The sequence below is a fragment of the Vanacampus margaritifer genome, chromosome 2 (genome assembly GCF_051991255.1).
Source record: "Vanacampus margaritifer isolate UIUO_Vmar chromosome 2, RoL_Vmar_1.0, whole genome shotgun sequence".
Taxonomy (NCBI): domain Eukaryota; kingdom Metazoa; phylum Chordata; class Actinopteri; order Syngnathiformes; family Syngnathidae; genus Vanacampus; species Vanacampus margaritifer.
This window is the reverse complement of record NC_135433.1, coordinates 16,664,004-16,689,778: the sequence shown is the minus strand read 5'-3', so window position 1 is coordinate 16,689,778 and position 25,775 is coordinate 16,664,004. Positions and strand designations below refer to the sequence as shown.

Sequence of the window (25,775 nt, the reverse complement as noted above, 5' to 3'; positions counted from 1 at the left end):
TTGTAACCTGGACTTTGCTGTTGCAGAGCTCGGTGTGGTTAAGAGTTCAAAGGAAGAAGAAAGGGGCACATGATAGCATGTTTTTCTTCCTACTAGCTTTTGAAAGTGTGTGCCAAAGGGGTTGAGTGTCTTGATTTATCATGTGTGTGTGTGAGAGGAAAAGCCTTTATAAAGTGAGCGTGTGCTGCGTCTGCAGATAAGACAGTGAGGATGAAGGGCTGAGCAATTACCGAATGTGTAGAGCAGCGACAGATGGATGGGTAGAATTCAGAGGGAAAATGTGATTAAAATCGGATATTTACTGATATAAAAAAATGTGTCACGAGGTCTGCCAAATAAGTCAGAGCAGAATGTTTTGTCATTTCTGACCTTTCTCTTCATCTCCCTTCAACTCAGCCTCCTCCTTCCCTCTGGAGGCCTGAAACGGGCTAATTGAAATAAATGAAGTCAATACGCAGAACACTGCAGACATCGTCTGGTGGTTGTCATTCTCCATCTAGACCGTCTAGGAGGTCAGAAGAACATTACTCAAATGGTTTCCCCAACGCCTTTATTCACGCCACAGTTTTTTTGTTTTGTTCAGGATAAACATCTCAAAGTGAAAGAATAACTGGACAGTATGGAAAACCACAAAAAAACTCAACACAGGAGGTGTAACACAGGGCTGGACCAGTTTCAAATCACGCAGGCTGGATGCATATTTTGATGTCAACAAAAGTTACGTAGCACCATTTGTTCATTTAAAGATGTTAACATGTAGTGATCACCTTATAATAATCGGCACACTTTTAATTAGGGCCCGACTGATGAGGTTTATTTAGATTGAGACCGATTCCGATAATTGGTGCAATAAAAATCCCAATAACCAATTAATTGGTTGATTAATTAAAAATACATTATGAATAAAACAACTTAATTAATCCTTTAGTATGTTTACCTTTACAACAGAGAGAAATATCGGCAAACATTGGCTGATTTTGTTTTGTTTTTTTGAGGTGGGTGCTTGAATGCAATTGTCTTTATCCTATGTTGTAATGTGTAGTAATAAAAAAAATCATAACCCCCCCGAAAAAACAAATATCGGCCAGGCCATTAATCGGTCGGGCCCTACTTTCATTGTGGCCTCAGCTCCTTTTCATACGGAAGTCTGCTTTCATGCTTCTTATCAAATAGTACAAGACGAGTTCAATGCAAGAGTGGAGTTTCCCTTTAAAGCTGCAATCCACGCTGCACTGAGATGTCCCCAGCGACCTTCACTGGCCCTGTGAAATTGGCCCAATCAGCCAGAAGATGTGCAAACCCATCCTCCCCCTCCCCCCCTCGCCTTCAGCAGTCGTCCCCAGCCTCCCTCAGAGGGTGATTCTTTCTGCTGAAGGAGCGATAGCCGCCTCCCTGCCTATTCGTCCCGTGATCCAGCCCACAGAAGCACACAAACAAAACAAAATAAAAATAGCACCGGCGAAGAGCAAATAACACGTACCTATTTCAACATATAAATAATCCAAAGAAACAAATGCCTGCAAGTGAGGCTGTAAAGTGACAAGAGTTGCATGACATGTCTCTTGGTATAAAGGAGCACGGTGGAGATGCTTGTTTTTAATCAGCATGCTCTTAATTCTTGCCCTGGAATGTCCTCGCAGTGAGGAGACAAATACAGTACGTGTGGATACACTGATTTGTAAATGAGGACTTAAAGCAATAGGAAACAAAGGCGCCACTACATAGTTCTGTATAGCCCGCATTTAGCTACTAAATGCTAATCACGTTTAGCAAACTGTGCTTGAAGGGTAAACAGAAGAATTCATCACTCCTACAAACAGAAAATGAAGAATGGTGCGCGTGTAGAATTAATATGCTCGGCTAGTTCCACGCCGCTATGCGATTGTCAGTATAATAACCCGCTAGCATGCAAATGAATGTGTCTGGGAATTACTCGGTGCCAGTCGTTGACAACATCAGGTAGTTCATAAGTTCCTTCTTGCACTGGACCATTTGAAGAGGAAGGAAATCGAAAATAAAAACGAAGAAGAAAAAAACAACCTAACATATAAACACATCTTATTTCCCTTTGGTGCTTTGTGGCAACTGATGAATGTCTTCTTGTTGTTGTAAAGCCAAAGGAATTCCCAACGTGGGCTGTGAAGAAAGTCTTAAATAATATACAACATAATATAACAATAAATATTGCTCGGGGCAGTGGTAAAACTCCCGTTTCTTTGGTTTTGCAGTGTTCAGTGGTCTCGTTTATTTTTTCGTTTTCTGGTGGTTGTTGTCTTCTCAGCCAGTGAAGCACACGCGTCCAACTTGGAATCCAAACTTTTGGTTGCTGTTGCCAAAGTCTGTGGCGGACACATCCATAATGGGCAGCAGCTCGGCCAAGGGGGAGTCCACCTCCAGAACGGTGCTTTCCTGACCTTTGCGCACCTGAAAGACAAATGTTGAAGCGGTTATTATGTGACCTATAAAATGGTTGTGTTGGGATTTGGAAATATATTCAATCCGCCTGCATTCTTCTTTCGTGCACAGTCTGATTGTGCATCTCTCCAGTAAAAGATGATTCAATGCATATCTGGATACATGTGGTACGATAATTCAGCAAGATTATGATTAGATTTGATATGGCTGTAGCTTGTGTCATGTTTTTTAACAAGCAACATGTACAAGCTCTCCAAAGCCCAAACTATTCACATAAATTCAATTCAAACAAACAACAAATCATCAGTAATAAACCAATTTATAACGATTTATACATGGTGTGTAGCTCTCATAATTACTAGTACAAATGTATCTTGGTTAGAGGTGAAACGATTAACTGGTTATCCAACAAAAAAAAAATCAATTAATCAAATTAATATTTTTTGACAAACCAGTTGGTGGCTCATATTCAAATTTGTTTGTGCACCTTTCAAATTGAAAATAACTCAGCCCATCCCAGCCGTTTTCACTGAAGCAACCCCCTTTGCTCCCGGCTGTTTTACTGATTTACTTATTTTGACTGATTTTGCAAGGCCCACAGAATATTGTGTTCTATTGCTATAAAAACATGGAACCTACCAAAAAAAAATCAGTCTCTTCTTTCATCAGGAAAAAAGTATATTTCTATGTGTTTCTGATTTGCAGCAATTAGCATTAGAATATAGCTAAGTTTCATTATTATTCACAAATCTGTGGGGAAATCAGCTTTTTTGCAACATGGCCCTGGTTGATCTCTTATACTCTGCTGCCACCTGCTGGCCGTTTTTTGTAACAACTACCATTGCTATAAGGGTCCTCTTCAGGTCAGAGGCTGCCTCAAAGCCTTCTGTATGCTCTAGCATAAAAAAAACATGAACAATATATATATACGTTTTTGGGACCACGGCAATATTTAAAATAGAACGTATTTATATGTTTTTGGGAGCAAATGAGTTAATGTGCTATTTTTTAACAAAAGGACGGATAAATAAATTAATCGATTAATTGACTAAATAATTGAAAGATTAATCGGTTATTTAAAAAATTGTTGCAGCCCAAGTCTTGTTACATTGGGGATGATACAATTCAAGGACGGTATATTTTAAAATGTAATAATTCGATTCGGTTTCCAATTTCCAGTTCAAATTTGTTGTTGTTATACTTTACTAGTAATGTAATCATAGGGCAATCTGTGTGTCAATGATAGCATTGCCCGTGATTGATTGTGATTTGTAAACACAAAAAATTAAACCGGTCATCCAAAAATGTTCGTACAGCAGCCCGGTGACAGTTTGGATACGTGTGCTTGACATTTATGAGGTTCGAATCCCAGCTCCAGCCTTGTTGTGTGCCGTTTGTATGTTTTTCCCATCCTTACACATGTTCAGTTTATTGAAAACCCGAATGTATCCACCAGGTGGAATAGGCTCAGAACAAGCTAAACATGTCATGTGACATGACGATCTCAGCACTGACCTGGCATCCGTCGTACACGGCGCGAATGAAGGAGCTTTTGTCCTGCGTCAGCTCCTCGTCATTGCCGGCCCGGAAGCGCAGGGCGTAGCGGTAGGAACGCGACGTGCTGTCATACCACCCTGCCGAGTTCTGGCAGGTGTACGTGAAGCGCTGCTTGGCCGTGGCGCTCAGTAGTTTGAGGAAGGTCAGCTGGACAACTTGTACGGTGTTGCCGTCCATGTCGTTGTAGGAGAACTGGCGGGTACGAACACGTAATTGTTAGCTTTGATCACAGACGGAGCTTTTGTTCGAAGATCTTCAGTTTGTACCTTCCTGCCTCTTCTGTATTGACTGTACCAGCCTCCTGGTTTGTCTTTGCTCCACGCTGCTAATTTCACCTAAAGACCAGCACAGGGAACAATTGCAGACCGAGTTGCTTGGCAGGCAAATGCGGCGTGCATTGTTGAAAACGCACCATTTCGATCTTCTCGTCAGGGTCCAGGCAGGTATCGCCGCCAGCTGTGAAGTTGCAGTAGACCTTGAGGGCATCTCGGTTGCAGCCTTGGTTAGGATCAATCCAGTAGTCTCCTAACAAACACACGTAGGAAAGTCATCCATAATAGAGAGAGGATAGCAGGACAAAAGATGTCAAGCTCATTTTCATCACTGGTTACCGTTTCAAGATAATTATTTGATCATATTATTTCTGCTCCTTTTTGGCATTTGCGCCAGATTCAAATCTTTTGTGGACAAGAAAAGACAGCACAGCGAGTGCAACGAGGCATTGCCTCACCATCTTTGAAATCGGGCTGAACCATCATGAGCTCCTTGCAGGTGCGTGCCGGGCTCTCAAAGGTGCCCAGGGGCCTCCTCATTAGCTCCACCTCGGTTTTCATGGACGAAAGCGTGGCAAAGACTTCTTCCATTCCGTCCTCTCCCACTAAAGGCTGATCTGCTTGCAGATAGTCTTCCATATTGATAACCGCCTCCTCCTCTCTAGACGAGTTTCGTCTTTTCTTCTTCCTGCCCTCCCGGATCGGCAACGGTTGGACCACAGTTGCGGCGGGTCCCTGCGGGGTTTCACACACACACAAAATCGAAATGAGTAAAAAACAAACGGGTCCAGGAGGCCATGATACTGATCATCACAGGTACTGACTGGAGGTCCTGGGAGGCCAATAGGGCCCGAATCACCAGAGGGACCAACAGCACCCTGAAGAACACAAAAGGAGAACATCACACGTCAATCATTTGCCACCTGCTGCCTTCAAAAGCACCGAGCATCAGCCAGGCACATATGGCTGCTACGTAACAAGATTATGCAGCTGTGTGCTTCTGCAGTTAGCGGTCAGAGCTCACAGTATAGCCGGTTTCAAAAGACATCCCACACAAATCCCATTACAAGAAGCCCAATGGACAAACAGTGGACGCTTATGATTATAAGCCCTTGAACATGAAGCCCTTGACACACACTGTCTTTCGTGTCTGCAGCACATTTCTAACACCTGGAGAGGTGTTTCAACATAAGCAACCATGTCACAAATTGAAAGCCCTCGTTTGGACTCACCATGTTGCCCTTGGATCCTTTTTCTCCACCGGCACCCTAAGAACAGAAGACGTAACGGGAACATTTGTGAGCAAGATTTTAACAATTATTATTGGACTGGATAATAATTCTATTTCCTAAATCCAGTTATAAATGTAACTTACTGACAGACCAGGTGGTCCTGGTGGTCCGGTGGGACCAGCTGGGCCATTCACACCCTAAAATGTATATGGTACAAGAATGTACTTTTAGGCAACTTAATTATCACGTTATGATTATAGTACAGCATGCTGTTCATGGACGTTGGGTCCTTTTAGATCCCTGCAGAGGATAAAGAGCCCATGAGTGCTGTTTTATTGAATATTTAAATGTGTTGGTGTAGCATTTGTGTTTCTTAAAGGGTTATATGCGTTTCCAGCAGCTTTTTCCTGTGCCCATGGACTGGAGGTTGTCTCCACGGCAATGAGACGTTGTGCTTATTAGCTGGGACACTGATACCCACACACATCCACAATAAAATACACTTACACAACCTTATTTCACCGCTTTCTACTGGCTCCCACATTTTCTTGGACGGGTTGTGCCTGTTAACCAATTCCGTTGCTCTGTAATTTTGTGCACGTGCGATGATGTAAAAAAAAAAAACCTCTGAGTTGTCTCACTCGTATCTCAAGACACCACTGTACGATATATCCAATATCACAAGCATTTGTACCTCATCTCCTTTGGTCCCGTGCGGTCCGTCAATGCCAGGCAGGCCTCTGTCACCCTTCTCACCAGGTTCTCCCGGGGGGCCCACGAGGCCAAGCAACCCACCATGACCCTGCAGGCCGATGCAGGGTTAAACGTCTTCATATGACACTGACTTGACTAGCATACTTACTTTCTCTCCATCTATTCCATGGTCCCCCTTCAATCCTTGAAGTCCCGGTGGTCCCTGATAATATCAGACATGTTAGTTAGCCACCTTTATTATGCAGATTCAAATGGGGAGAACTGATTTAATTGTGCATGACACCTTTTTTCAAAAAGCATTTCAAATTGACTCTCAATTCATTAACTCCATTACCAGCTCAATTTACTCACTATTGGCCCGGGTGGTCCAGTTTGTCCTTGTGGACCGGTTAACCCTTGCTCACCCTGGAGACCAAAGGAATAAATACAATGGAGTTCAAGTGAGATGTAGGGCTATCAACTGTTTTTTTTCAAGATCCAAATTTGTACTGACCGCAGGGCCTGGGATGCCGTGAAGCCCATCTGGACCCGGCCTCCCGGGATGGCCTTGCGGTCCTACAGGGCCCGTCCTACCCACTGGACCTGGAGTACCTGTTGTTCCCTACCGAGCAAAAGAGACAAGGGATGGACATCAACATGAAGACGACACATCAGAAAATTTACATCGATGACCGCTGAGCTCAAAGCCGTCACGCCCACCTTGGCCCCTTTCATTCCTTGCTTGCCTTCAAGTCCTGCAGCACCCATGTGACCCTGAGGTAGTAAATTCAAGAATATGTTGATGAAAAGAAGACTCAACTTGTTGAGCATGTGCGCACATACAAAATACACAAACACATATAACAAATGAATCTCACCCTTCGTCCTGGCGGTCCTGGAGGACCTGGCTCTCCAGAGGCTCCTGAGGGGCCCTGCAGATGATAATGGCCATTTGATTACAAAAAGTTGGTGTGGGAAAACACGGATCCAAGTTAACGCCTCCTTCAGAAAACTCACCACTTTGCCTGTTTCTCCGTCATCACCTTTAGGTCCAGGTCCACCATCTTGTCCCTAAATGATAAACAATGACCGTTTGTGCTGCAGCAAAACTGTGGAGTGTAATACTGCAGCGTCCCGCGCCAACGCATGGCAACAGGATAAGCTAAGTTAGTGTTTGTGTTCGTTGTCATTTCTATCATCAAATGTTACAGTGAAGTGTTGGGAGAAAATCTTTTTGGCCAATTAGATTAGCAGGGATTTACATTGATTCTCCACGCTTGGAATGTTGAATGATCAGGTACTAGAATAGAAAGAACTTATTGTACCAAATGTCAATGTAATTGTGAGCAGAGCCGTGTAGTGGAAAAGGGCACGAGTTGCTTACAGTGGGACCAATTTCGCCGCGAGGTCCTGCATCTCCTGGGAATCCAACAGGGCCCTTGGGAGGCAAACCAGTCAGTAATACAACACTGGACATGATTGTTTAACTTCATAATATCAAAGTCAATGTGGTAAATCAGACAAACGAACAATGTTGCCCTTAGTTCCATCTTCTCCCGGTCGTCCTCTAATTCCCGGAGGTCCTGCTGTACCAGGTGGTCCAGAGTCGCCCTTCTCCCCTATGTCTCCTTTGACACCCTAAAACATCAGCCAAATATGTCACAAAAGCTGCACAGAGAGTAATAAAAATGGAGTCATGGTTGAGAAAGACGGCCAGTATTGACTCACAGCAGCACCAGTCTCGCCAACTGGTCCCGGGTCCCCGGCCTCGCCGTCCTCACCCTACAAAAGAAAGCGTGTTGGAAACACAAACGCATAAGGATTTTGCTTATGTGACATGCTGACCTTCTCTCCAGGAGGTCCTGGTTGACCAACTCCACCCGGCATTCCCGCTGCGCCCTGAATACAGAACATCACAAAATAAGAGCAAAGGACAACTTTCCAATATTTATTTGATGTCACACAAAAAAAAAAAACGCTAGTATGCTAGCTGTCTATTTAGCTGGAAAAAAAATACAACATGAAATGTCAGGTTAGCTTCGTGGATTTGTTGTGAGGCAGGTGCTATTTGTCCTTTCAGTCGAGGACGACACTTTATGCATATTTGAATTCTTGCTGCATTTTCAGACAAACTAAGCACAAAAAAAAATCTCCAACCAAAAAGGCACCGAAGCGCTGCTTTTCCTCACGTCATGCCGCCCACGCGGCATTCCACTTGAACACGTATCAGTCCATTTATGTATCATGGCTTACTGCACTTGAATGTTGAATAATTGAGCAGAGTGAGACATTGTATGCAGATGGACAGCCATTACCCGGGTAAATATAACCGCCTCTCAGGGTTGACAGTCAAATAGTTGTAAATGATTAATGAAGCTGCAAATATAACTGTGTCAGTGAAAATCTTTATACTGCGTTAATAATTCAAGTCTCAAAGGTAGATAGACGGGAGAGTGTGGTCGAAACGACAATACCACATACTGGAAAGATAATCATGATTATAACACTGAATGTCTGGTCATTATGTACACTCTCAAATTCAAATAAATTCTTTTAATGAATCACAAATTTTTGATGCAGCTTTTGTTCTAGACTAGTTATTTCAATGTTTGATTCCTTTGGTGGCAAGCCAACACGTTTTCTTTATGAGTCACTCAGACAGCTTTTTTCCTCCGTATCTCTGGCTTAGCTCTGGAAAAAAAAAATTCTCAGGTGGGTTGGGTGAAAACTCTTGGGAGCTGTTGTGGTAGTAACAAACATCCTGACAAATGATGAATCTGATTATCAGTTCAAGGCTTTAGCCTACACAAAACCTGATCTTAGGTTTGTTTATGTTTTACATTTTGCTTTTTTTTTTAACCTAGAATGGGGAAAACTACATTGATATATCAGTTCACAACAAAGTTCTGTTGCTGTGGCAGTCACAAAACATCTATCAGCAGAAGTGTGTGCGTCAGTGACATTTGAGCGTCTGCCATTCGTCAATAGTCACCAGTCGGGACAACTTTCCGTCAATAATTCAAACCGCATTGTCAATCCGTCATTTGTCATTCCTCAGTGTAATGGGCATCCGTCAATGTTTCCATCTTTTGTCATTCACTGCCATTGACGGCTATAGACGTCAAAAATTCATTTGAACTATTTCTATTTGTTTAACATTTTTTCCCACTTTTGTTAACAAGAGTATGAAAACCTAGAAACATTTTTTTGGGGTACATTTAGAACAGAAATAAAATTGGTGAATAATCATGAGTTAAGTAGTGAAGTCATGCGATTAATTAGGATTAAAAAATTGAATCGCCTGACGCTCCTAATTTTTAATAATCTTTTCTTTTTCTTTTTTTTTTAAAGAAAGGATTATTAAAAATTAGGGCCGTAATTTTTTTCGTAATTAATCGCATGACTTCACTAGTTAAATCACAATTAATCACAAATGTTATATCTGTTCTAAATGTACAATAGTTTTTTTTCTAGGTTTTCATACTCTTGTTAACAAAAGTGGGAAAAAATGCTAAACTAATAGAAATAGTTCAAATGAATTTTTTACATCTATAGCCGTCAATGGCAGTGAATGAGTTAAAATGGGCATTCTGACAAATGATTGGATTGCAATGCTTAGTTCAAATTTTCCTGTCATTTGTCAATTGTCAAAAAACGGATGTCTCTCATTGACGGATTGACGTCAATATTGACGGAATGCCCACCACTGCCGATTAGTAACCGACCCAGTTGAAACTCATAACTACAGTATATGAAAAGGACTAGAGACTATAAATATGATTAATTAATAATACAAGTAGCTCCTTCAGACCCGCATTTTTTCTGCTGGGCAAAATTTCTTTTTTTGTGTGTGTTCTGAGTTTGACTCCACATAAGAACAATATAGATTTTTTTTTTGGGTGGGGGGTGGGTAGTTGTTATAGTGAACACCAAGATAATATGGCTGTAACGTGTTGTAAACTTACCAAGCTTATATGCAACATTCTTAACATGAACATCATGCAAACCAACTTGCGATTCTGATTGGTTAGTTAAGATACAATAATGAACCAAAAGTGTTGACATCATCCAAATTGTTTCTTTTATTGGTTTAAACACGCGGATATGTCATGTCCACTGGGGTTTTAAACTAGAAATGGTAAGTATGGCAATAACATAAGTTCCTTCTTGTGCTATGTACATTCTGTGCAAACTAGTTTGGTGTACACAATTTGTAAAGTCAGTACCGCTATGAATGGATAACCCTCTGTATTGTAAACTGTATTGAGGTTTTTAGTGGCCGAAATAAGAGAGGATTGGTCCCAATGTATAGTTATGATCCAAATGAAAACAATAACAAAAACACAAGGATCCATCTACCTCTGCACCAATTAGCCCCTGGGGCCCTCGTGGTCCGTGCTGTCCTGGGGGTCCCTGTGAAGAGAGAGTTCAAATGTTTTCATCAGCATCTTCGCGCCGAAAATGAACATGTATCGCATCAATCAAATATCATGTGAACTCACTAGAAAAAGACTTCTGGATATCATAACATGAGCGACACGATAAAGACGTCCAGACAGGTCGTTGCCCTCCATGCATAGACTTTTTCTCATTTGCCCCGCCACCTCTATCTCACTCTTTCTTCTTAGTAATAATAATAAAGCTGTTATGAACAGGACCATATTGTCTCAGCCAGCAGTCAGTCTGAACGTGATTGGACTACTCATTGCCCCGCTCGACAAAGGTGCCAAGCGATTAATCCCAACTGTCTTTCACTTGAGTAAACATAAGGAAAAGTGTGATGTCCAGAGAGAAAGGAACACTATCTCGCTTGAGACTGGAGGAAACACACACACACACACACACACCATCCAATGGGGACATACTGGTGACAAGTCTTGATCTGTAACAGTCAGACATACACGAAGGTCTCCCAAGTGTCCTTGGCAGCCTCCCGCTCTCTGACTCTGTCTTTCAGTTTTGGCTCCATCTTGCTACATAATCTGGCCGAGGAAGTGAAGGGGCTGGAGAGAATTTTGCCGAGCGTGTATTCATGGTTGACGGCACACCGAGACGACTGTCACAAAGGAGGATGCTCATTAGTCAGCCAAGGCTGAGGCTAATCTGATTAGCAGCTGTCACGGCGTCTTCCTTCCTTCTCGCAGTCAGCGGCCCGCCTCTTCCTTCCACTCCATTGCTTCGCTGCTTCCTCTCCGTCACTTTTATCTCATCTTTTTCACTTTCACCAAAGGGAACCTTCCTTTCAATCAGAAACAGGCTTTCGCTTTCTGTATTTTACTCTCCTCCGTCACATTTGTGACTACACGTGGGGGCTTGGTGTCCAGTGAAGTCCCGTTACTTGCAAACGTGGATTGGATTGTTGTCATGTCAACGCAGTACGCACGCTCAATATTTGCCCAGCTACACACGAGTGTCATGCTCTGCTGTATTCTGCACATTAGAACATGAAATTGTTGTTTGAATTGTGAGGATATTGCAGTAGGCAGACTTTAGCTTGTTCTCTCCAGGAGAGTACCTTTGAATTAGTTTGCCTGTGCATTGTCCCAATAGATCAGTGAAGCAAACCTAGACATGCTCCTCAGCCTGCCATCTTGCATCAAGTCTGAACAATACTGAGATTAATCTACCCAGAGTAATGCATGCAGCAGGAGCACAACCTGTCATTTGTCATTCAAGAATAGCATAAATTCATTCATTGACATCATCATTCTTCATTTTATATAAGAATCCTTTTGTGTATGATTTTAGGCGGACAAAAAAATGTTTTTGTAAATGATCAACTGAATGTAAGTAGACGTAGTCACCTTCAGCAAATATCAGATACACTCGGATACAGATACAAAAGGGAGGCTCTGGACAATCAAATTCCAACTTTCATGTTGAACTGACGTCAGATTATCACAGATGCAGATTAGTGTACATCTGCTCTAAACATAGCTCACTTGGAATATACAGGAACACAGCCTCATCCAGAGAAATAAAAGGAGGGTGGGGCTTTTATGTAACAAGATTTTAAAAGGAACCCCGACTATACTATTATACAATATTATTTATTAGGTTGTTACTAACATAACTGTGAGATTCATTATTCAAAAATCATTTCCAGTTTAATACATTTTGTAAAAACTTTATTTACGTAGCAAAGCATTCAGTGCGTAGCAGACGTATTTAGCCCTTTTTTGGGGGCGCTGAAGTCAACAATAGCACCCCTAAAATTTTAGAGTATATAGGCATATTTTTACTGTGTGTTCTTTTTAACAAGCTAGAAAATGATATAGTATGTATATAAACCATAGAGTTTAAAAGTAATATTTAAACAACAAAAATACAGTACACCCCCATTTGATTAGAAAATGGTTAGAAGCCCTCCGCTCCCTCCCATCCCCGCTGTTGCAACGTCAGAGCACGCTGATCGTCTTCCAACGGTTCCTCCCTAGTGTGATTGTCTAGTCGGGTGAAATTGTAAGTTCCTTACTTCCACCAGCATATGTGAAAGGTTTATTACTCTACCAACACATTATTCTCATTACTAGTCTGCTTCTTTTTTTTTTTGTTGCTGTTGTAATCATGCTACTTGGTAGATAGTTAGCTAAAGTTTCCTCCAAAGGTAGGAAACGTCGCAGGTGGTCAGACTGAAGGCTTATGCCCATCACTGTCATTTTTTAGTAGAATGAGGGAAACAAGTGTGAATATTAATGTCTCTGTTGTGCTGCTATTGGCTATCTTAACTAATGTGTGTGGCGTGCGAAGTGTATTTTTTATTTATATATTTGTATTAAAGACAAGATGTAAAAAGGCAGAGACAAACAGTGCTAAAGTCAATTTGTTTTGTTAAAATGTTTTATATTGTGTCTGCCCTTCACCCATAAACAGACCTGTACATACAATATTATTATTTTGCAGATTCAAGTGCATTTCTTTTTTTAATGTGTATGTTAATGTATTTATTTTTTTATTATTTTTATAACAAAGTACAAACAAGCAATATATAGTCAGAAAACAAACAAGTCCGAGGTCCATTTGTGTTCTCATTGTAAACTGCGGGGAGCTGGTTTACTCCAGAAACATGCATACGGTCAATGCATATGTAGAGCTTTTGTATGAAAAAAGAGTACCCTTCCCCATAAATTAGAGTTAGGATATTTTACTATTACAGTCCTTTTCTCCTTTTCATAACGTTTATTAGATTTGGTTTACTCATTGACTTCCCATGCAATTTTTGGAGCAGGAAGTACCCCAAACCCACAGCGAGCGAGCCGGCATTCTACATCACTGCGCAATGAATGCGTTGCGCCGTAAATAACAATGTCGGCGAACGTCCAAATAAAGTTTCAACAAAATGTATTAAACTGAAAATGTTTTTTTTTATGTTATGTTAGTGAAAAACAAATAAATAATATAGAGCAAACTTGTCATTACAATTGAGGTTCCTTTTAAGAGAGACAACACCCTATGCCTAATATTTCATACGTTGGGATGAGGTCTATAAAGTGAAAGAGTTAGTGGATTTTGTTGAAGTTTTTATTTGTGCCAATCAAATCTAACACATGCCTGTAATAAAGAAGCACAGCGAAAACTAAACAAAGCTGACTGACAGACTGATTGGTCAGAATTCATTCCGTTTTTTTATTAATCACATCAGGCTATCGTTTTTATGATATTATTGAGAGATTTGCACCTCAACAGTAGTTCAGAATAGTCACTGAGTCTCCATTCCTATCAAAATAAATATTTTAGAGTGTTTAATGCATTAATTTTACTTACAATAGAGCCCACATGGCCACTTTCGCCTTTCTCCCCTGGCAGTCCTGGCATTCCCTGTGCAGAAAGACGGAGATTTAGATATTAATTTATAACTTCATCTTCAATACGTTCAATCAGTTGCCCTTCTTGTAACCTGTAAGCCCGTAGGACCATTTGCCCCCTTAAAGCCTCTCAATCCTTCATCTCCTTTGGCTCCATTCATTCCCTGCTGCCCACGAGGCCCTGGCTCGCCATCTGCACCCTGAAACATACAAAGCCGGATCAAGGCTACGAAACAAACCAAAGGAGCCGCCATTCACGCGCTGTATTGTGAGTTATGGTGATTACAGTCACTCCTGGCTGGCCCGCAGGTCCTTGAATTCCAATAGATCCTGGGGGTCCCTAAAAAACAGAATGACTGTTAAATACTTCCGCTGAAGACATGATTAAAGCCATCTGCTCATTATAGCGGCGGGGTGCATTGTACAGACAAACTGTTATCATAATGAATTATCCCAAACCAATTATGAGCCAGGATGTCCTCTGCCTCCTGCTGATGCAAGTCACTTGCATAATACTGAGATTATTGAAATGGGATTCACACTCACTGCTTCTCCTTTGTCTCCCTTGCTTCCCTTCTGGCCCGGGCCTCCTATTTCACCCTACGGAGACACATCCATTCATGTCATCAACACACACAGTCTTCATTGTCACAAATAAGGCTGCCGGAGTAGTTGATTTCTTCTCTGTGGATCGATACAATACACTGACTTTTGTCATAGGGCTAATATTGGACTCAGAGTCATCTCTTCCAAAGCCAAACTGGGACAGGTATGTTACCAAGCAGGAACTTTGAGGATACCACCTAAGTGATGAGTATCCTTCAAATTACAACTTCGTGCCTGTCATTGCAGTGTTGAATACCTTGTCTCCGTCCTCGCCTGGAGGCCCAGCTGGTCCCAAAGGTCCTGGCAGTCCAACAGGTCCTTGTTCCCCATCATTCCCGGCAGGCCCGGTGGGTCCCTTCTCTCCCTTGGAACAAAGAGAGCGCACATCATCAGGGTTTTCCTCTCACATTGGATCAGAATGGTCGTGTAAGCTCAATTCGGCAAGTTTGGAGTCTTACTGGTTCGCCCTTCTCTCCCATTGGCCCCACGGGGCCAACATTGCCGGACCGTCCTGGCTGCCCGATAGCACCTGCTGGCCCAGCTGGTCCCCTCTCTCCGGTGGCACCCTGGGGGTTGCAAGAGAGAGAGAGATGATGTCATTCAGAGTGTATGCTCCTTTTCTTCTTCCAATATACAAACGTTACAATGGAGAAGCTGCCTAGACAAAAGAGATGAAGAGAAATAGCTCAAAATCCAACTTACGATAAGTCCCGGAATACCAGGTACACCCTCTGCTCCTTTTAAGCCCGCAGGACCCTGGCGGAAGACGCAAACAACTTTGCAATCAAGCTCTTTTGATTTTCAGCATTGTGACGTCAAGTAATCTCAGCCATTGTGATCCAAATGCTGCAAATGTCCGCATAATTTAGGCAATACCGGTGCACCAGGGATCCCTCTGCTTCCCCTAAATCCCTGGATCCCTACAGGGCCACTCTTTCCGGGTGCTCCTGGTGGGCCCAGGTCTCCCTAGAAAGCACATACATACACATAAAAACTCGAACGAGTGGACAGCAGACACCAGCAACTTCTGCAGTCTTCACATCAAGTCGAGAATTGTTTGAAGAAAGAATACTAATCTATCTGTGAGCTTTATTCATTGGCAAATTCAAAGTTAGATTGCTAATGGTAGATAAGATAATGTTTCAAAGTTATTGACAACGTCCCTGGACTTTAAATGAAAGGACCGGCCCGCAAAGTAATTATGATCCTGACAATACAATGAAAACTACTCACTTTGGCTCCCTCCTTTCCAGCCGATCCAGGTAACCCTTGCTCACCGGGTGGTCCTGGTGAACCCGGATGGCCTCTGTCGCCATTTGGCCCCGTTTCACCGGTCTTGCCCTGAAGGGGACATTCCGACAATTTTATCACTGGTTGGGTAGGCTGACAGATAACATCGGGTAAAATCCTCTGACCTGTGGTCCGACAACACCCGGGGGACCAGAGGGGCCATTTTTGCCTTGGAAGCCCTTATAAGAAAGAACATTTAGTGTTATGACTTTTGCTTCACCTGCTGTTTATTAGTGACTATATACGACTCTCAGCTCTTTGGCAATTTATTGTTAGGGTCTGAGGGCAACATTTTAAAGCAATAATAAAATGTAGGTGTAATAGAACAGTAGATGACTTACTGGCTCCCCTCTTTGGCCAGGATGACCCGGAACTCCATCTTTTCCAGGTGGACCCTAAACACATAGTATATTTTGTTATCATAAAAATAAAAAATAAAAAATAAAAACCTGGAACAAAATTTATTCTAAAAAGTTAAGTTTAAAAGAACAATAACATAAAAACTGAAAAGTCTACTCACATTTGGTCCTTTTGATCCTGTTTCACCGTGCATTCCCTGTGGGCCTTGGGGACCCTAAAAAAAGGGTAAATAAAAAAAAATTGTTTCCAGCCAATGATTGTGTTTTCTGGAGCATGTGCAATTCTAATTTGTCACATGGGTCTACTATCCAATGTGCCAAGCTACTGGCCATGAGTCAAGATGTTACCTGTTCTCCAGGGGATCCTTGAGAGCCATCTTGTCCGGACGAACCCTAACGCCAAAAAACAAACAAACATGAACTTCTCTTCTGAACTTCCTCTAGCTATCTCTATTGTTTTGCTCACTTAAGGTTTATGTTTACAGTATGCGAATGTGATGTTGTAATTTGTTTTTGTAATTTGTTAAGATTGGGGTATATGTGTCTTTATCTTGTTTTTCTTAAGCCTTATCACCTTTTCTCCAGACTTCCCAGTGGGTCCTCTTGCTCCTCTTCCTCCTCGGGCCCCCTTTCGGCAAAAACAAAAGGCGAATAAGCATTTGAATAATTTATCTCTCAGTGGCAAAACGCAGAATATGGAAGTAAACGCTAGAGTGGCCGCACTACTATCACAATCTAATCATGGTCATTTTGTTTTAGATTATTTATCATAATGCGTAAAAACAGAGCTGTACTCACATTAGGACCTCTCTGGCCTCCAGATCCAGACTGGCCAGCTGGACCCTGGATTGAAAAGTTAATAATCGATTTTTACTGGGTCTACATATTTGTATTTGAAGCGGTGGGATGTGGATTTAAATTAATGCAAGTCTCCTCACCCTGCGTCCCTTCTCTCCTGGAGATCCTGCCGCACCAAGGAAGCCAATGGATCCCTGGGGAGACCAAGTGAGGTTAATCATCCTTGCGCAAAGACTCCAGTGTCTCTTCAGTGTATAATTAACTATTATATCAAATTACAGCTAATTTAATCCAAAACAACACAACGTTAAATACCCTCATTCATCAGCATGTGATGAATGGGTGGTTCTGAAGACCTATTCATAGATTGGCCAATTTTAATAAGTCGTCTATCATCATTTTGTGTTTAACTGAACAAGGACGGAAATAACATTGAGCCGCTTCAATAATCGATTACCTTTGACCCTTGACGTCCTGGGTATCCAGGCAGTCCTGGTACTCCAAGGTGACCCTACAAAAAACAATCAAATAAACAAGGAGATATAGATTTAAAAAAATAAAGTCAGATGCGATATGTTAACTAAAAGGAGCACAACCTAATCGCAGTAAGATTTGTCTGTCTTTTGTGGAAATAGCCTTCTATTGTATTGTTGCAGTAAAGCTGACCTTTTGGATATTACACATAATTAGATAATAATTAAATAATCCTGACAGGTTTTGTGACGGTTTTTCCATCCTTGACATTCGGCCACCCAAATGCAGTTGAAAAGAGGCTTTCTTGAGCAGTGAATGCAAACCACTGCACTGCAGATGGTAGTGTTCCGTGAGTGTACAACAAAGAACTAAACAGTGTGTATCATGATGAATTTATTGCGGCTCCTTTTGGTGTGCGCGACTTGGCCAACGGGGGAGCAATGTAGTACGGTTACGCAGACATGAATGAAGAAGAGTTTCACAACTACTGTAAGTTATTCACTGAGCTGCAGTAATATTAGGCGTATTTCTAAGAGGATAACAAACATGTTCCTGTAATATTTTCTATCTACATACACAATTTTTTTGTGTTTAAATACTCATTGCTTAAAGCATAAAACTGCCACATAGATGCTATCCGTTAGCCCACCGCATTTTGCATTGTTTGTTAGCAACAGCTTGAAGCCTCTTGTGTGAATATTTGTTCACTATTTGTCAAACGGCTGCTTGTTGTAAAGTGAGTTCATGACATATATTCTCTGCTAAAAAAATAAAAATCGAGTCTGTCTGGGCGGCCTAGTACCAAATATATACCTGTACTATACCTTCTCTCCAGCAGTCCCATGCGGTCCTAAATCCCCCATGGCTCCCTGTTGGCCCTTCAGCCCTTCCGTTCCGTCCTCTCCACGAGGACCCAGAGCCCCACTGTCGCCCTAAAGGTTAAAAAAAAAGTAAAAGTTTGTTTTGCAGACTTGTATAAACTAAGTGGAGATGTTATAAGGATGCGCTCACTCTGTCTCCCTTGAGGCCCATGTCGCCTTTGAAGCCAGGGAAGCCATCCTCTCCCTAATGAGGAGACAAGAGAGATCTTGAATGATAAATGCATCACTGGATTGTGATAGTAAATCCATAGGATAACGGCTGACTGATTTCAAGCAACCAGACACCTATAACCCAAGTGTAACCCACCTTTTCTCCTTTGCTACCCTTTAGACCTCTGACGCCATCTGCTCCCTTAAAAAAAGGGTAAAAAACAAAACAAAACCATATTTAATGTCACTAACTTCCACAAGCAATGTTAATGTTAATCATTGAAAGCATTGTATTGTTTTCTCTCTGTAGCTGAATTCACTGGCACATCAGCTGCACAATCTAATGAGATCTGATGTGATTACTTTGTATTTTTTTACTGCGGTGCTTAACTGATTAGTTTTTAAAGCCTATTTAACTGCATTAGAGATTAGAGCAAGAGGAGCAACAGAAACAAATGCTATAAATATTTCTCTAATAGTTCAATAAAATATGCTGTAGTTTGTTCATTTTACTTTTACTTATTTCTAATTATTGGTTATGGTAAATTTGTCCGTGTCAAATCACTAATAAGTCGAGATGTTGCCTGCATCGAATCTGATTCGATTTTTTGATTAGCCATTTGTTGACTACAAGGTATTTGCCTTCAATTATCACTTGTCACTCAAAGACAACAGTGATTATATGTGAAGAATGACTTTTAGTGAGGGTGGTTATTAAATATCACAATCATTATTGCATCCTTTGTCTCACCTTGACGCCGCGGGTCCCCGGGTACCCAATTGGCCCCTGGGCACCTAGAACTCCCTGCATATGACATGTCATAATATTTATAGCAAGAGGAAGGAACAGTGAGAGGCATTTTAATGAGGGCATCATTGCATTCAGCGGCAGTTTATGACATTTCCGAGTTGTAAATAAAGTGAGTTTGTTATTCCTGGCAGAGTGTAGCGTGAACAAGCCTGTAATGTGCAGTTACCCACTTGGGAGCCTTTCTCTCCTTGGGGTCCCTCTCTTCCTGGGTGACCCTGCAGCAAGAAAACAGATATCAGCTTAAGTTAGCACCATTGTAAATGTGCCGTCATTGCACTGCGCTTAATGGAATTCCCCCGACTGCAACAAGGCAATTGAAAAGAGGAAAAGTCGGTGTTAGTGAGAGTGAAGCCCCCATTAGAATGCAATTGCTTGAAACAAAGCTTTGCAGGGTAATTAAAAGGAGCATCGAGTGAGAGGCATTCAAATGTGTCCCACTGCAATTTAGATCAGGAAATAGAAGACTTTTCCCACCCTCAAATACAGTACAGTGGAATCATTGAGGTCTCTTGTAACTTGTTCATATCTAGAAACAATTTTCACCACAGCGAATATAGGAAATGGGAGTCGTCTCTTCCACATTTACTGTACCATACACGCTAGTATCATTTTTTTTAAAGTCCCTGGGGGGACTATAAGTGTGATGCGAACCCGAAATTTTACTTGTAGCGTGTTAGCAACAAACGGAATTTAAGACGGCCAATTGTTATTGCACTTTGGCATTGCAAATGTGATGGATAATTGATTGCTTTAAATTCATTTGGACAGAATGTCTACAGATAAAGGCTACTTTTATCACTATCCTGCGAGCATGGAGGTTTCAGAGAAAGTGGGCGTGTGCTTAGTCCGCAGAGGCGGCGCAGGGTGGGTCTGCACCTAATGACATCATAAGAGTGGGCACCTGCTTGTTTTCTCAGGTTGGGAGGGGCTGGTGCTCGGAGAGCAGAATGAGGTAGAATTTCTCATAGAGGGGCAAATGTAGGAAAACACCACTTTGGGATTGTTTTGGTAAGGAATTAGCATTATATATATATATACTCTTGCTATTATGCCTTTCTCCGTCAGCCATGAACTATGCACGTCTCAGTTGTGGTGGATAACCGCTAATGCAAATGAGGCCTCGCAAGTTCTTCTGGTGGGTAAGGGGACAACTCATACCATGGCCCAAATCATTGGTCCCCGTTTTACACACGCACCCCTAAGAAATTAGGAAAAATGAGAAAAGTCTATAGGTGTGAATGCGAATGTGAATATTTTTTCTACATGCCCTGCGATTAACTGCCAACCAATCCAGGGTGCACCTCGCCTCTTGCCCGAAGCCAGCTGGGATAGGCTCCTGCTCACCCGTTGGGGCTCAGTGGTAGAGTGGACGTCTCCCAACTGTGAGGTTGTGGGTTCGATCCTCAGCCCTTGTGACAATGTCGAAGCATCCTTGAGCAAGACACTGAACCCCGGTTTGCTCCCAGTGGACATGGCAGCAGCAAGTGTATGAATGTGTGTGTGTGAAAGGTGAATGTGAGGCATTGTAAAGTGCTTTGGGCACCATACGGTGTAGATGAAAGTGCCATATAAAAAGCAGTCCATTTACCGTGACCCTGATAAGGACACGTCCTGAAAAGTGTTTGCTCTTTTCCAGCTATCCATATACTACGTATATAGACAAAACATATTACAAAATTACAAAATTTTCCTCAGTTCCCTTTAATTGTATATTGAACAGTGTCGTTATCCGCAACTGCACAATAGTTACATGCATGGTCAGTATGTATGGACGCAGTGTATCTGTGTGTGTACTTACAAGCGGTCCATCAATGCCCGATAGTCCTTGCATGCCCTGGTTCCCCCGGGCACCCTGTATTGGACAGAATAGCATAGCTTACATCACATGTGCAACAAATCAATCAAGCACACAAATATTAACAATGACTTGGTCCCATTCTTTTGCTTTTATCAGTCCAGCCTCTTGAAGGTCAAAGGCCGAGGCCGTCCTTCATGTCCATGCGCCTGTGTATTTTTCTTTGCCATTGATTTCCTGTCAGTATCAATCCTGTCATAATGGGAGCCAGCGCTAGTTGAGTTGTACTGTCCCCTCCCGTGGGCCAGTGCAGTGACAGCACACAAGGTCACATGGGTTCAATTCTGGCAATGAGCGAAAGAAATGCTTCCCACCTTCTCTCCCGGCAATCCGATGGGACCCTGGGGGCCGGGCAATCCCTGCGCCAGAGCAAAGCATCCGTCAGGTTAAATGTCACAAGATGCAGTGATGAGCTGAGATATTTGTGTGTATGTGAGTCCGGAATAGTAAGCAGATGGACTCATACCAGACAAAGTTGGATGCTTTATTGAAATGAAAAAAGAAACTTGAACTGGTTTTATAATCATTATTAATGTATTTTTAGCATTACAAATGTATTACTAGAAAATTACAATATATTGTATAATGAATTCATTCAATTTGTATACAGGTATTCATTCATATTACTTCCACTTTGATAAGTACGGAAGAGGATTAGAGCCAGTGAAGAGAGAAAAAAAAGTTTGGCAAGATTCTCACTTTATTCTCAGAATTCTTTTTTTTTTTTTAAATCAGAATTCTGACTTTAATCTCAGAATTCTGACTTTCATCACAGAATTCTGATTTTAAAGTGAGAATTGTCACAATTCTCACTTTAAAGTGAGAATTCTGACTTTATTCTCAGAATTCTGACTTTGATCACAGAATTCTGATTTTAAAGTGAGAATTGTCACAATTCTCACTTTAAAGTGAGAATTCTGACTTTATTCTCAGAATTCTGACTTTGATCACAGAATTCTGATTTTAAAGTGAGAATTGTCACAATTCTCACTTTAAAGTGAGAATTCTGACTTTATTCTCAGAATTCTGACTTTGAGAAAAAAGTCAGAATTCTGAAATTAAAGTGAGAATTCTCACTTTAAAGTCAGAATTCTGCCTTTAAAGGTGAGAATTCTGAGAATAAAGTCAGAATCCTGCAAAACTTTTATTTGCTCTCTTCACTGGCCCTAATCCTCTTCCGTAGATAAGACATCCTTGTATTATAACTGTTAAGGAATGTAGGCAATATTTTGAATTGAGAAAGTTTATCCAAATAATTTCAATTAAAAATATTTGGCATAATTGAAATGTTATTTTCTCTAAGTATTACAGGTTTGGGTTTTGGTAGTGTGCAGTACCTGTGGTCCAGGATTTCCTTGTTGTCCTGGAGGTCCTACTTCTCCATGCGGACCCTGCAAACAAGCATCATCATTTCTGAGTGATATTCAGAAAATCAGCATCATCACTAGCGGTGAGTAGATTCGACCCACCAAATTCATGTTAGTAGCCACACATATTGCACATGCCAGAAAACAGTCATTGGTGTTATGTTATTAACAGACTGACCTGGTTTCCCTTTGACCCCTGTGCACCGTCTGCTCCTTGAATTCCCTGAAAATGGGGATAATAATTGATATAATATTAAAAAATTGTACACTGCTTTCTAAATTTAAGTAATGTCGACTTACAGGTTGGCCAAGTGGTCCCGGTGGCCCTCTTGGCCCAGCAAGACCCCGTGAACCCTGGGGCGAATCATCAATTTATTTGCATATATTATGACATGATGCGAGGAATACTGCACTGAAAACATGAAGGGACTTCAAATGTAAACAGAGTTAACATCAACATTTGTGTAATCTTGTATTTGCGCGTGTATATTTGTGTGCCTTTTTTTTTTTGCCAACCCCCTCCACCCCCTACATACTCTTTGTAGGCTGGCCAAGCCACCTGTTCCAAAGCCACATCTGTGATCTCCTGGGATATGATTGATATGGAAATATAATCATTGCGGCCATGATTTTTATCTCTTCACTCTGCCTCTATCACGTTCCCAGCAAACCCAATTTCTGCCTGGCATTTGTCTCCGGCTGTCACAGTTTTTTTTTTTTTTTTGTCCTTTTCATTCTGGCTGTTGAAAACAGCCTCTGTAGTTTAACACAGCTCTGCGAGCATGTCTTATGGCACTTTATTTCCTCGCCACGCAGGGTGATGCATTTGGAGGGACAGCCGCCCGCTGAGCATAAAGCTCCTACTGGGAGGAAGATGGAGAGCAATCAGCCCGTGTTTTTGCTGCAGAGATGCACAAAAGAAATGACACGCTCACCATTGGCGCTGCTAACATCTCAGGCTGCCTCCTGTTTCTCTAAGAGGCACTTAGGAGCTATGATAATCTGCCTTGATGATATTTTATATGTCACTTTGCTTTTTAACCAAAGGTGTGTGGTCTTTTCCAATGCAAATTTGTTCACTTGATGCAAAGCTAGCATGCAAAGTCTACGTCTGAGTTGTGAAGCGAAAAAATATGGCTATCAATCCATCATTCGTACATCCTCCATAATATAATACATGTTCATGATCATTACAATATACAGTTGACCTCTGCATATTTCAGGTTTAGCATTTGTGGATTCACCTATTCGTGGATTTTTGGAGGTAACCTACGCATCATAATATTTACTGAACACCTTGCTTATCCACATTGTTTAACATTTGTGGTTTTCCAAGTCACTTTATCTTCAAATTGAATTCTCAAAAATACACCACAATCAACAAAACAATGATCCCTCCATTTCCTCCCAAAGAGAAAAAATAAATAAAATAAAAATACATGATAGAAAATAAAATAAAAAGCAGATATAAAAAGAAAAACATAATAAAAATAGTAGGGCCAGGTATCGATATTGGGCTGATACCCAGCCTTATTTCAAGGCATCGGCACTTGCGACGGCGGCCGATACCAGTATCGGCCACCCTTTTGTGGCAGTTTTACGGTCAGGAACTAGAAATTAGAATAGAAAAATATCATTAATTTCATGTAATTTTAATGATGATAATAATAATAATAATATGAAGAAGAATAAGACTATAAAAAAATATATAAATACAATAATACATCCCCCCCAAATGGGGGGGGGGGGTCACTTTATGGCAATTACAATGAGTGTATGTCATTTTAAAAAATGTTGCTATTCAAGGTTGGGCCCAGTTCCTATCCCATGCAAATAGCAGGGAAGATTCACTTAACAGAAACTATATAGCAAATCATCATTACACACATAACCCTAACCCTGTGGCCAACATTACAACACAACAACCCTATTTTGCATAACATAAAATTTTCTATTTAATGTTATCCAACTTGAATGAAAGGGTCAGAAGCTGCATTTCACAGTACAAAACTTTGATTTAGATTTTATTTGTTTGTTTTTGAGCTGATCAAACAAATATGCTCCAAAAAGCCAAACATAGCAATACATTATAATAAACAATCAGAAAATAATCATGACAAAAAAAAAAAAACAGCATCATGTACACAAGTGGCAATAAAGCAAGCTCAACATGTGCTACTCAAAAAAAGGAGTGGAAAGAAGAGAACTTATTGAATCTCACACCCATCTTCCATCAATATACATGGAATTATGCAACTTCCGCTTCCCTAATATTTAAATTACAGAAATACAAGTCCCATTGATCAATAACAGGTTACGAAAACGGGAACATTACATATATGGATGCTATCTAAATAATAATTTGTACAATTTTAGAATACGGTGCAATGTGTAGCAGCAATAAAAAAAAGTACCAACAAAAGTAATACAAATATAGCCTACCACATACTAATATATATATATATATATATATATATATATATATATATATATATATATATATATATATATATATATATATATGCTATTTATGATACTTATTAGGAAATGATTGGGAATGTGTGGGAGTCAACTCGAAATTTCAGGTTAAGTTATAAGTATTTGATTTCCAACCTTCCTCCTAGGGAATATATTTCTGTTCTTATTAAGTTGCATGTCTGTTGTTCATTAAGACAACTTGATTAATGTACCAAATTACCAATCAGCTCATGTCATTTGACATGCTTATATTTGTATCAAATAACAATCAAACCTAATAACGTCCTGTTTAAGTACGTAGTAGTAGTATTAATTAAGAAGAGTGTGTGTAGAAAAGCAGGTATGTGTGTTTGTGTTTTACTCACAGGTTCACCAGGTTGCCCTCTTGGGCCAACAGGTCCATCTGGTCCCTGGCAAATACAAAGAAGGCAACAGATTTTCAGCATGGATGCCATCCTAATCACAAACATTGAGGTGTATATCTCATTTTCATGATCCCGCATCTCTTATATATGTTTGTTTGACATTTATAACTAAGAAACAAAATTTATTTTGCCAGCATCTGGATCAATGATACCATCCAGACAGAAATCCCAGTGTCATATTTTTTTGTATCGCATATACTTGTACATCTTTCTTTGTGCTGGATTTAGGAGTAGCTTCAATTCAAAGCAGCCTGCTTGGGTGTGTGTTGCTGTAGCATTATATGGTGCATCGTATTGATCGCTTTAT

At 41.0% G+C, this 25,775-nt stretch overlaps 1 protein-coding gene across 1 annotated transcript in view; it reads right to left on the bottom strand.

Moving 5' to 3' along the window:
* Positions 1-533: 533 nt before the first annotated feature.
* col5a3a (collagen, type V, alpha 3a) overlaps positions 534-25,775 on the bottom strand; it is a 58,113-nt gene continuing 32,871 nt past the window's right edge. Inside the window, exons 20-67 of the mRNA XM_077559061.1 lie at positions 25,409-25,453; positions 22,866-22,919; positions 22,744-22,788; positions 22,536-22,589; positions 21,513-21,557; positions 21,142-21,195; positions 19,514-19,558; positions 19,284-19,337; positions 18,690-18,734; positions 18,513-18,566; positions 18,326-18,433; positions 17,485-17,538; positions 17,168-17,221; positions 17,028-17,072; positions 16,804-16,857; positions 16,578-16,622; positions 16,391-16,444; positions 16,212-16,265; positions 15,996-16,049; positions 15,814-15,921; positions 15,457-15,546; positions 15,283-15,336; positions 15,039-15,146; positions 14,837-14,944; positions 14,521-14,574; positions 14,261-14,314; positions 14,067-14,174; positions 13,934-13,987; positions 10,529-10,582; positions 8,015-8,068; positions 7,898-7,951; positions 7,700-7,807; positions 7,554-7,607; positions 7,187-7,240; positions 7,048-7,101; positions 6,890-6,943; positions 6,684-6,791; positions 6,542-6,595; positions 6,339-6,392; positions 6,171-6,278; positions 5,620-5,673; positions 5,477-5,512; positions 5,069-5,122; positions 4,703-4,979; positions 4,385-4,497; positions 4,239-4,307; positions 3,931-4,164; positions 534-2,424 (exon numbers count right to left, since the gene is read on the bottom strand). Of these exons, the coding sequence (XP_077415187.1) occupies positions 2,278-2,424; positions 3,931-4,164; positions 4,239-4,307; positions 4,385-4,497; positions 4,703-4,979; positions 5,069-5,122; positions 5,477-5,512; positions 5,620-5,673; positions 6,171-6,278; positions 6,339-6,392; positions 6,542-6,595; positions 6,684-6,791; positions 6,890-6,943; positions 7,048-7,101; positions 7,187-7,240; positions 7,554-7,607; positions 7,700-7,807; positions 7,898-7,951; positions 8,015-8,068; positions 10,529-10,582; positions 13,934-13,987; positions 14,067-14,174; positions 14,261-14,314; positions 14,521-14,574; positions 14,837-14,944; positions 15,039-15,146; positions 15,283-15,336; positions 15,457-15,546; positions 15,814-15,921; positions 15,996-16,049; positions 16,212-16,265; positions 16,391-16,444; positions 16,578-16,622; positions 16,804-16,857; positions 17,028-17,072; positions 17,168-17,221; positions 17,485-17,538; positions 18,326-18,433; positions 18,513-18,566; positions 18,690-18,734; positions 19,284-19,337; positions 19,514-19,558; positions 21,142-21,195; positions 21,513-21,557; positions 22,536-22,589; positions 22,744-22,788; positions 22,866-22,919; positions 25,409-25,453 (3,549 nt within the window). The 3' untranslated portion in view covers positions 534-2,277. The remainder of the gene's footprint in view (positions 2,425-3,930; positions 4,165-4,238; positions 4,308-4,384; positions 4,498-4,702; positions 4,980-5,068; positions 5,123-5,476; positions 5,513-5,619; positions 5,674-6,170; positions 6,279-6,338; positions 6,393-6,541; positions 6,596-6,683; positions 6,792-6,889; positions 6,944-7,047; positions 7,102-7,186; positions 7,241-7,553; positions 7,608-7,699; positions 7,808-7,897; positions 7,952-8,014; positions 8,069-10,528; positions 10,583-13,933; positions 13,988-14,066; positions 14,175-14,260; positions 14,315-14,520; positions 14,575-14,836; positions 14,945-15,038; positions 15,147-15,282; positions 15,337-15,456; positions 15,547-15,813; positions 15,922-15,995; positions 16,050-16,211; positions 16,266-16,390; positions 16,445-16,577; positions 16,623-16,803; positions 16,858-17,027; positions 17,073-17,167; positions 17,222-17,484; positions 17,539-18,325; positions 18,434-18,512; positions 18,567-18,689; positions 18,735-19,283; positions 19,338-19,513; positions 19,559-21,141; positions 21,196-21,512; positions 21,558-22,535; positions 22,590-22,743; positions 22,789-22,865; positions 22,920-25,408; positions 25,454-25,775) is intronic.